General features: G+C 37.7%; 1 protein-coding gene across 1 annotated transcript in view; it reads right to left on the bottom strand.

Moving 5' to 3' along the window:
• The window catches only part of LOC6567503, a 38,970-nt gene extending 27,071 nt beyond the window's left edge, over positions 1-11,899 (bottom strand). Inside the window, exons 1-4 of the mRNA XM_032740123.2 lie at positions 11,738-11,899; positions 5,368-5,540; positions 3,574-3,955; positions 2,729-3,079 (exon numbers count right to left, since the gene is read on the bottom strand). Coding sequence (XP_032596014.1) covers positions 2,729-3,079; positions 3,574-3,955; positions 5,368-5,540; positions 11,738-11,880 — 1,049 coding nt within the window. The 5' untranslated portion in view covers positions 11,881-11,899. The remainder of the gene's footprint in view (positions 1-2,728; positions 3,080-3,573; positions 3,956-5,367; positions 5,541-11,737) is intronic.
• Positions 11,900-12,257: the final 358 nt, after the last annotated feature.

Here is a 12,257-nt window from a genome sequence, read left to right as displayed (position 1 = left end):
GCTTGGAAATACTTTTTGCCAGCGTGGCTCATGAATAATGCATTCACAATTACGCTCGTGAGTGCTGTACAAGTGCACAGCGCAAAAATAGCCAAACTAAAATTAAATTCGATTTGACCTCGATTCGAGCATTTGCAATGCTTGCAAGCCATTCTTAATAGATGGCGATTATGAGCACAAAAAGCTATACAAAATAAACAATTATTTGAATTTATAGACTGGAATTAAATATGAAGATTTCGATTTACAGTTGAGATTTCCATTGAAAAGAAGTTGATTGAAGTACTTCATTAATTCAGAAATAACACATTTAACATTTAATATTATATAATTTATTATGTAAGTTTAACTAGTTTTCAATTCACAATAAATAACTAATTATTAATCGTAAGCGTTACTCTTTTAAATAGCTCGAATTACTTTCCATCTTTTTCTCTCAGTGTCAAGTGTCGGTGCAAAGTCAAACGAGACGAGCTCAGCTAAAAGAAAAAACTCAGCTATACTCGACTCTTTATCTTGTGCAGTTACCAAATTGTTGTGGTTGTTGCTATTGTTATGCCAATTGTAGCTGCTGTTGTTTTGTTTTATTTATTTTTACTGATTGTTTAACTTGGAAAGCAAGTTGTGTATATTTAGCAATGCATGCAGCACTGCAGACAAAACAAACAAAGTCCAATCTAAAGCCAAATTGGGTAAAACACCCTTAAACTAAGATCGCACTCCGACCATTGTTTGAAAATATCAAAGTTTAAATTCATAAAACGTTCCTTGGAGCATTGCAACCGGTGACGTCAACATGCAAAATAATATCTCACAAAACGATATAAGCTAACTAATAATAAACTGAACTCAGCTTTGCAATCTTATATATTTGTTATATATTTGTTAATTTGCATTCATTTTGGATTTGGGACTGCGAGATGTGTGCGTTTGTGGCAGTTACAAATTAAAATTGTAGACACTTAATACTGCCCCACCCACTTCTACTTCACCTTCTCCTCCGGCTGTCAAAAACAGTTAGCACCGCAGCTAACAACTTTTAGTTCATTTGGCACTGACCACAACCTAAATAAATAAGTTGCACAAGCAGAAATATTGGGAGCACGTTTCTCAATTCACATTTCAAATGCAATTTCGGGTGCTTACAAAAAATGAATAATTCAGCGAATGAATTCAAGTTCAAAGTGTTTTCTGATTAAGCTAGGAGGGTCCAGCGAGCGTATAATATATTGCAAACCTAACAAACCCAAAATCTGTGGGAAAAGCGCTTGAGACAAGCTTAAATTATTTTCACACAATTTGTTACGATGTGAGGAAATGAAATGCTAACGCAAGGCAGAATGCCATTAATGTTTAAATTCCCAAAAAAAAAAAAATTGTTTAAAGAAAATCGTCTCAGAAAATCATAAAGAAAAAAACTACAAATATTAATTTTTTCGCAACAAATTTTATAATTCGCTTTTCAAATTTTTATTGAGTAAAAATTTTTGCCCAAAAACCCACCATCCACAATCCAATTTTGAAACAACAACAAATAAAAGCATTTTTTATCCACTTTCTTTATTTCTTTTTAAGAAATGTTTTCATCTGAATTGAAGCCATTCAAAACAATAATAAATTAATATTTGCACATCCTGCTTATGAGCAAAATACAAATTATGATTGATTATACATCTTGTGAAAATATGAATTTATTAATAATTTTAATGGCTTCAATTCTGATGGATTGGTACTTAAATCAAGTATATTTTTGCACAACAAACCAAAACCATAGAAACTTTAATAAAATTCATCAAAAATAAATAATCAGTAGATAATTCACTTGAAGTACTTTTTACATGTCGGTTTAACTTTTGTGAATAATGATTTTGTTATGATTGAATTGCCAAGTTTTTATATTTTAAGCATTTATAATCCTTTAAAAGAGCTCTTGGCTATTGAAGCCGGATTCTTTTGAATTTTCATGAATTCGTGTTAATTAGTTAGATTTATTACTCATATTTTGTAATATTTTTTATTCACTTCCAGAGTTATGGGTTAAATGAGCTTTGTCGTAAAACTGCAGCACGAAACGCAGTTAATTAGCTAAATCTACGAGAACAGGGGAGGGTTGATGGGGACATGTTTTTAGTCTGCCAACAGCAGGAGCAAACTGCCGTGACAGGAACTCCTGTCCTGCCCAAATGCAAAAGCTAAATGAAGATAAATGCGGGCCCTCGAGAGACGCTGGCACATGTTATCGGACTCTGGAGCTCCCATACCATTCCTACTGCCTGCCTGTGACTTTGCCTGTGACTCGTCCTTGCAAATCTCACGTACTCGCATATGTCCGGCAATTTGGTAGACACACATGCAACTGCTGGCCGTTGGTTGTGGCAAAGATCAACTTTGCAACTTTTGCGGCAGGAATGAAATTAACTAATTGCCAAAGCGTTGGCTGCCAGTCGAGCTGATAGGGTGACTGAGACAGAGTTGACAAACTGACGGACATGACATACGCATGCACTCAGAGAAAAGCTTTTCACATTCAAGTATAATAAATTTGCCACCATTTTGTTCTTATATTTTTAGGTGCTGTACGCTCTTAAATATTCCTATTGCGTAGAATTTTCAATCCTGATTTTGACAATACTTTGTGTACTTGTTTTGAGTACAAAATGAGTTCATTATTTTTTTATTTTTTATTTTTTGCACAATGTAGATAAACACACATAGATTACATACGTACCTTTCCCAGGATAGACGGCGAGGCGCCTCTTCGCCCTGAGGCGCCTCCATATAGACACTGGGTTGCAGATTGGATCTGGCTGTAATGGCGCTTGATTGATGCAGCAATTTGGCCAGACGCGTGAAGGTCGTCTGTGCTCCCGAGGCGCTGCTGCTGCTGCCACTGCCACTGCCACTGCCACCAGCATCGGCCATTGCAAAGTCGTGCAGATGCTGGTGCGGATGCTGATGGTCCCTTGACAGTGGCGTCGTTGCCTCCGAGCATGCCGTGGCACGTTTTTTCGCCGCCAGGCGGCAAGGATGATAGCCACGCGACGATGGCGAGGAGGCGAGCCCGTGCGGTGCGGGTATCCTGCGTCAAATTGTAAAGTCAAGTGATTACACAACACAATACAACACAACAGACAACATATAACACATAACACATGACACACAGTAGAACACACTTGATAACAGACACGCAACTTACTGTCATATGTCACGTATGAGCAAGCGTGCACTGAGAGAACTTTTGGGCGGGGTTCTAACAATAAAACCAAAAATTACTGCTTTGTTGCTGGTTGCTTTTATTTGACATTTAAATTAAAATAATTGATGGATGAAATGGAATGGTTTTTAATTAGTGTAAAGTTTTACGAATTTTATAATTTTATTGTGAAATTTGTAACGCATTGAAGTAGACAGCTCCAACTCCATATATATTCTTGATCAACAGCTCGAGTTGTATCGATATAGCCATATAGTTGCCATAGGAATGATCAGTGAAGTTCAACTGCATTAGCAACCCGCACAATTTCTCTCAGTGCATGCAAGTTTAGCTTAGCTTCACATATTTTTCTGGCTTACCTGAGTAGCAGCGAGCCATCCGCATGGCACTCAAAGTCGTCGGATAGATGAAACAGTGAGCTATCTGCAACATGTTGCTGATATTGATGTTGCATTACAGCAGCATGTGCCGCATGTGCGTGCGGCGAGCTGCCTGACGATTTTCGGCGGTAAATCAGCGACGAATCATCTTTGGGTAAATTCAATGATTTCACCATCAATGTGTTGTTGTTGTTGTTTGTTAAATTGCTATTGTTGTTGTTGTGGCCAGAACCAGAACCACTACCACCAACACCAGCACCACTGCCACCACCGCCACCACCGCCACTTCCTCGTGTCAGCAGGGACCACCGATGGCCACTGGCGCTGCCACTGCGACTTTTACAGCCCAACAGGCGCTCATCTGTGGGGAGAACAATTTTTTGGGATAAAACGACTATTGTTAGTGACCATCATTATGGCATATATATGTTAGTCAGTGTGTGTTTGTGTAGTCTGCTGCACTTTAACAGCACTTTTTCAATTAAATTAAATTTAAAGTCAAGTTGAAAACATGTCAAATGGCCTTAATTAAGTTTGCCATGGTCAAAGTGGTATTAATTAGGTCACACATGACAACAGAACATCTTGAGTCTCTTACGCTGGCATATAACTTCTATTTGTGGGCACTGTGGCCACGCCTATTTTGTCACGTTGTGCTCTCTAATCAGCAAAATAACTATAGTATACATTTCAGCGCTGCATATGTGGCACTTACGACAACTCATGTGTTTGTTGCTTTTGCATGTTTGTGTAAGAATCCATAAATAATAATCACGTTATTCAGTTTTTGATGACAGCTAAACGTTCACGACGAGGATTCCCTGACACAAATTTGTATTTTTCCCTTTATTTACCTTTGTGTTAAAATGCTGAATGACCTGCAGTCTGACAGAGCACGGACGGAATGCTGATTGCTGTTTTAAAAAAATGTTTACAATCTGTGCGGTTTTTCTGCATTCCGGTGAGATAACTCGAATGACAGACAGACAGGCAGATGCTATAAAAAATGAGCGAATGCCAAAGCGAAAAATAAAAACAATCTCTAGCTTATACAGATGACACAGGTTTATGCATATCAAAAACATTGGGCAATCAATTTAGCAACATTCGAAAAAAAAAAATATAAGGGATAAAGCTAAATAAATTAAATGTGCAAAATCTGTCGAAATGCCAGTGGTTCTACCTTGATTCAAATCTATGAATTTATAAAATGAACTAATAGCTTAAAGCTTAAAAATCTATTCCATTTTCACTGCTTACGAGGAGCAGAAGACCAAAAATGCTATTGCTCTGTTTAAGTTCGTAGCAGTAGCAAAAGTAAAGGAATATTTGTATTGCAATTGCTGCTTCGGAGTTTTAAATATAAATATTGGTTAAATGCTGTGTTATGATAAAAAAAATATCAAAATTCCCAAAGAGAAAATAAAAAAATGGAATTGAAAAAATGAATCGAATTAAGTTGAAAAAAAAGAACACACGAAAAATGAATATTTGTTTTTTCAGTTAAAGCTGCTTATTTAAAGTTGAACTTAAATTTAAAAATGCATTTTAGTTGAATGTAGTTTACGTGCCACGACGTGTGTAGAGGACTACACGGATGTCCTTGCAATCCAATTATAGTTGGAATATAGTGTAAACTCCGTTATAAAAACAAACGCAGCTGGCGGTGTTAACTGTTTGTGTAGCAAGCCCAGTGGCTTAGTTATAAATATATATATATAAATATTGTATATATATTTATATATATATTGCAGATGTAGATTCATTACGCACCTAAATGAAATGTGTGCTTATCCGTGTGCAGCGAGACCAGCGGAAGTCCTGGGACAATGATGGCTGGCAGCGTTCGGGAACGCAACAATGGCGGCGGCAATTTGCGGCTGCCGCTGCGCGATTGTGCCCCGCTGCTCCCCACACCACCGCCTCCTCCTGCGCTTTGCTGTGCTCTGCAATTGGAAAGAGAGAGAGAGAGAGAGAGGAATAGCGCGAGTGAGAACGAGATTGAGGGAAAGACAGAGAGAGAGAGAGAGGGAAATAATAAGTTAATGCAATTATTTATTGAAGTCAACAGAGAGTTCCAACAAGCAAATGAAATTACTTGGCAGATACACTTAGAGAATAGTTTTGTTCTTAAAATTGTAAGTAAGGGTTGTTTATTAATATTTTTTGAATATGTAAGAGCCCTTCTTGACTATAAATAATCGATCATTAAACAAGAAACATTCTTAAGTAAAATATCAAGTATTCATTACAAGCCTTTTTATATTTACATACTTTTTTTATTTATATACTTTCTTACATTGAATAGGAATAAAATATTTGTTTTCCATGTAATTAAGTTCTTGATTTGATAAATATCTGGTTATGCTTGAATTATGCAACTGTTTTTAAATGAGAACAGTCGTCGAATCGTTGTCGAAATTATTAAATTCCAAGTATTGTAATGTATTGTATTTAAATTAAGAATGCCTGACTATTGACATCGTTTATACTTGATTTACTGCTCAGTGTAGCAGTAAATAGTTGCACTGCCCCCTCTAACCCCTCAACTCAGTTTACTTCCATTTCCGTGAAATTTGCTTGATATTTCAAAGGGGTCGAGTTGTGGGTTATGTGTTGGATCTGTCAGCGCTGTGAAGTGCATTTGATTGTTACCAGCAAAATGATTTTCTTACTCACACACACTAGCTGGAGCTGGCACATTTATATGCATACCAAATGCGCACTTGTCAGCGACACAAGGCCTCCTGCACTCCTTAAACCCTTACCGCCTCCCTCCGCCCATATCACAGTTGTATGTTGTCATTCCTTTCACAAATTGTTCAACTTGACGTATGATTGAATTTCTGGTACTCGATGCTGCTGGTGCTGCTGCCTCTGTCGCTACCAACTGTGCAGTTTGACAAGTACCAGCTGACTTGTATGATATAGAGCTGGCACGCCTACAACGCCCACTCTCTGAACAATTACACGCATCCGCTGCAAACTGCCAGCAGCATTTCATAGTTTTTCAATTCATTTCATACTTTGCCCCAAAAGAGCAAAATTAAACTGCCAGTTAAAAGTTAAAAGAAAATAATGAAATTACAAAAAAGTAATTTATATTTCATTTTTAAGTTTGATTACAAAATAATAAAATAACATTTTAAAATGTACATATAAAATATTAATACTTTTTCTGGGCCAATTAATTTTATAGCATAGACTCAAAATTCACAATTTTGCTTGTAATGAAGTCACAGCTTTCAGGATATATATTTTTTCTTATTTATCGCAATAAGCAGACAATATATATATCTTTTATAGCCAAATCAATTCTTCACTTTTTATGGGGCATCAATTTTTATTGACAGCTTTTTCTATAACCAATAATCTTTTAAAAGTTGTCCATATATTGCGAGTAGAATATGGTAGGGAGATTTCTTTCCTTTCGAAAAACTTAACATTCACTAAGGCAAGCGAAAATTTAAAAGAGCTCAAACTAAAGTTGATATATGCATATCTCTTTTAATACGTAACCCATATCGAAAATTGGCAGCCAACATCTCCCAGAGAAACGAACACGAATTGAGCACATTATTGACGAGAAGAAACTTTTTGCCACCCGCAGGCTTCGTGATAGTTGCACGGCTTAAAGTGGCGCCCCAGTGCGGCATCAAGCTTTATTGCAGTCCCAGTCCCCACCCACCACCACTTGACATTCTGTTTTGGCACTGCACAAAAGTTACAGTCGCATTCATTATACATATACATTCTTTTTTTTGTTGTCAGCTAAGCATTTTATGTACGTCCTTGCAGAAGCAGCAGCAGCAGCAGCAGCAGCAGCGGAAACAAAAATGCCAAATAACTGCTGCAGCATCACATACTCACACACACTCACACACACCCACTTAAGCACACACGCGCACACACAATAAATAAATGTTAGAACTTTACACAATACCTTTAACGCCAAGCCTGGCTTTTGTTTATAGCCGCATTATTTTGATGAGGTCGCCGGCGAAAAGGGTTCTGCATTCAAGTGCGTTAGGCAACCCATTACCCTCAATAAGGCAGGCTCAAATAGAGGCATCCGCGAACATCCGCCAAGCCCCCACCGATCAAGGACAAGCTGTTACTTGGGCACAGCAGGCGGCGCCCCGGATCTGACAGGAAGTTAGGCAGCCAGGTCGTCGTCAGGTCGTCGTCCGCCTCGACTTTTTGGTAAGTTGCCCATTTTTGTGCGCCCACCACCCCCAGCCCCACATCCACATTGTCGCCTCTGTTGAGGCAGTCGCATAACTCAAAGCGGATCTACATAATTGACTCGCAGCCGTAACCCGTACATTACCCAACAACAGTAACAACAACAATAACGAGCACTTGGCACTTGGCACTTGCCACCTTCTTGTGTTCTGCAGCAGCAACGTTAACAAGTTCCCTCAAATTACCGTAAAATTCTTTAAGAATGCCGTGACATAAAAGTTTAAACAAAAAAAAATACATATATATATATGCTTGATTGTGGAATGATTTTGTAACTTGCCAGACAGACAGGTAGAAGATACGACTGAGGAATACTTTAACAGTCTATGTGAAGATACTACAGATTAAAGATTACATATGGCAGAGTACGTAGATCTGGAGAAGATCAATTTGAAGTCAAGAAAAAGCTGTTCACATTAAAAACGAAATCTGCATCTTAAAACATTGAAATTTGTACAAAAATCAAGACCAGCATTCTCTATTAATAGTTATGATGCCATTTACCACCTACCTAAAGATATACACAACAGTCTGAAAAATGTATTACTATGACTCATTTCACCACTCTGCCCATTTCTTAATAATCTTAAATCTCTTTTTTATGCACACATTATTATGTCTGTGGTAATAAATATAAATGTTTGTTAAGGCCTTGCCACATTAAACAAAAACATTACCCAGACACTTACATTGGAAAAATATGCGACTCATTTATCAAAATAAAAAATACTCTGACCACACATAAGTTAAAATGTGTAACTGGCAAATGCGTGCTGAGCAAAGGTCAAGGACGTCATAGGTGTCACTCAAAAGTTGTCAGGCTCGGAATTGTGTTCAAAACAAGGAATCACAACTAGCGAACAACATTCGGTGCCACAAAATGAGAACATCGAAAAACGTTTTCAAAGTCTGGTTAAAGTTTTGGGTCGAGTAGTTGAATTTTTTTCTTCTTCTGAAAATCGCACACGTACACAAATATTTAATGAGCAGACCGCAAACGGAAGAAAAATTGCCAGCTGAAACATGTCTGCCCAAAATTACGTATACGCACTGTGCTGTGCTCTGTAATCTATCTCATGCCGATGTGTGTGCGCCTGTTTCTCGGTTGTGTAATTGCATTTCGAGCTGTGTTTACATGTGCGTGCATAATTGAAGCAAATGTTGCTCGTATAATCAAATCAACAGAATGTTGGGATAGGCGAAAACTGAACGGCTGCCGCTCGTTTTAACTCTTTGGGAGGCAGTTGCTTTTTTTTGTTGCTTTGATGATGTGACCACGCCCTTTTCCCACATTCCTTGTATTTAGCTCAAGTTTTATAATGAAATTAAGTGGCGTCGCGACGGCTGACTGAAAGTGGGTAACCGGCACAGGGGCCGAACAAGTGCTGCTTAATGATTTTGACAACAAAAAAATCACACAAAAAACTTTAAGAATTTTAACAAGCGTTGCTTTTCTTGCCTCCATTTTCATCCCCGTTTTCTGCAATTTGGTTGCGCCTAATTGAGTTTACTGCTACTATATATAAATATATATACACATACTTATATACATTATTCTGTTTACACCCCCAACTCTGAGCAGCATAAAAAACATTTTCATTAGAGCGATGCAGCGAGGCAAAAGCATTTCAAAAATTTGGACCAAACATAAAGCAGCGTAAAACAGGCGGCGAAACGGCAACAACAACGCATATAATAAATACTGAGAATTAAGTGTAGAGAGAGAAAGAGCGAGAGTGAGAGAGACAGAGGAAGAGAGAGAGACAGAGAGAGAGAGTGGAGGAATGAGAATGAGGACGGCGGTTGAAAGTGAGCAATGTTTTGCTCAAGAGATGATTTTTGGAGCGTTCTAAGTTTTTCTACACACTGCATGACAGTTTATATATATATATATATACACTTAGAAAAATCAGGTGCACATATTGTCAACATTTGGGCAACGAGGAAAATTCTAAACAAAACATGGTTTAATTTAAGTAAAATATAAAAAATATGTATTCAATAAAACGAAAACAGTTTATATGAGAAATTGAAATTTGTATTAAAAAACAACAACAAAAAAATTTTAAGTATAAAATAAAACGTGTTAAGTAAGAAACAACAACAACTGATTATTTTGAAGTGTAGAATTATTTATACTTATTGAAAAGTCTTCAATAGTATGTTTTAATATAAACAGTCGAAAATAAAACAATTTCCTCTCAGCCTTAGTTTAAAGCAACGATTTTTTTTTGTGTGAGTCAGGAGTGAGCAATGGCTGCAGCTTGTGCGGCACATAGCTGCTGCATCTGCTACAGATCCTATTTTATCTGCAGCTTTGTTTTTGCATTTACCACAAGCAGCTTAGACGCTACTTGCAGCAATCTTGCCAAACTACCTTCAAGTGTCCCGTGGCTTCTAAGAATTGCCTCAAGCAGTATCCGCAATTCACCTGCCACAAACACCCATACACAGAATGCGTGCTGCAGGCGATTGACAAAGCAATATCCGTATATGTACGTATATATATATATATATATACATATATATAAATGCATATATCTGTAAGAAAATTGCCAAATAGCAATCGAGGATTGCGGGTGGCTAAAGAGCGACCCATAAAAGTAGACAAATCCTGTCCGGAGACAGCATAAAATGTTTGCAATGCAATTTTTTTTATACTTTACTTTGACTATCTCAAAGTGCATAACATTTTTATTCATTTTATTCAAAGTAGTAGGTAGCATCTTCTTTTTTTATTTTTATCTATATTGCATTTTAAATATGCAAGGACAGTGGATCCCTTATGAAGTGCTGAAGTCTGCAATTCCTCTGGCATTAATTCCATAGTTGAGTCGTTAAAATAGACGAGATGCCATTTGGCTTGTAAGTGGGATGAAGCTCTAAGACGTATATAATCCCAATTGAACGATCTATACTGTTCATGACAATTACATATATTAAGCATTAAAAACAAGTAAGAATAGTCTAGTGAGCTCGATTATGAGATTCCCTGAACCCAGTTGATAAATATATTCAAGATATTCTCCAATTTAAAGAGTTTTGATTTCTGATTTTGATGAAATTGGCCTTTAAATGGTGGCTTTTATTGCTAACGAGAATCGATTTGTATCGATATTCGCGAAACGTGGTAGTTATCGATGAAATAAAATAAACTTGACATGTGCATGAAAATAATATTTAAAGTTTAAAGTCTTGAAGTCTCTAAGATCCGCGAGTTTATACAGACGGATCCTGATCAAGAATATCTATATAAATTGTGTGGGATATGATTCCTCCTGCGTGTTACATACAATTACACAAACCCATTAAACAATTTTTAATGGTTTCAGGTAATAAAAGTCAGGGTGTCAAATCGTATCAATATTGTTTCACATAAAAAAACAGTTTTCTCTGTAATTTTAACGTCATGGCGCATTCTACAATTAATTCTGTCCGCGTTTAATTTAAGTCATGAAAAGATACGAGAATTGTGTATGCGTCAAACATCAACATCCGCAACAACCGAGCATGGAACAATGGACAACGTTGTGCAACTTTAAAGTAATGCAAAAGGCAAACTCAAACTTTCGTTAAACTTAAATGGTTTTTTAATTGCTACAAATCCTTCAGTCGCGATGGCAACACAGGGGCAGGAAGGAGAAAAGCTGAAAAGGCGCCACAGCAAATGCGATAAATTCAATATACTTGAATTGAGCGGCTTAATAAGGAAAATCCTTGCAAAGTCTCAAGTTGCGAATGGCGGTGGAAATAGGCAAAAGCAAAAGGCGATAAGGCAAATGCAATGATAGCAAAACATAAAAGTAACAGTAAATTTATCTCAAACTTCTGCGATGGTAAGTGAAAATCCAAGAGAATTGATGGATGGAGATGGTAGTTTAAACATTTTTCAACTTACTGTCGCTCCTTGCGCTGTTGCCGCTTCTTCTTGAATGCCTTTTTCACGCGCAGCAAGAGGAATGCGGCTCGATCCACGGAGAGGGTGGTGCCGCTCTTCTTTGTGGCCGACGCCGCAGCGCTGCCAGCGCCAACTTCATCCATGGTTTGGTTTTTGTTGTTGTTGTTTCGTTAAATCCTCGTTGTTTGCTGTTGCTGCTGCTGTTGCTGCTGCTGTTGCTGCTGCTGTTGCTGATGCTGCTGACCTTTGTATGTTGCTGTGTATTTAAATTGAAATGTCAATGGACGCTGGCGTGTTGAGGTTATGCAGCAGCCAGCAGCTTGCTGACGTCACAAGCACAGTCGCTGCCTCAGCCGGCAGCGCTGTCAGCGACATTTGAATGCGCTTTGCGTTGTCTTCGCTGCGGTTGCTGTTGTTGTTTTTGTTGTTGTTATTGCTTTTCACTTTAACTTGCTTTTCGTGAGTGCTTTTGTTGTTGCTGTTGTTGCCGTTATTCCCTTTTAAGCAAGCATTGTATTTG

The sequence above is a fragment of the Drosophila grimshawi genome, unplaced genomic scaffold (assembly GCF_018153295.1).
Source record: "Drosophila grimshawi isolate 15287-2541.00 unplaced genomic scaffold, ASM1815329v1 contig_311, whole genome shotgun sequence".
Classification (NCBI taxonomy): domain Eukaryota; kingdom Metazoa; phylum Arthropoda; class Insecta; order Diptera; family Drosophilidae; genus Drosophila; species Drosophila grimshawi.
The sequence above is the reverse complement of the archived record's forward strand: the minus strand, read 5'-3'. Positions and strand labels throughout refer to the sequence as shown.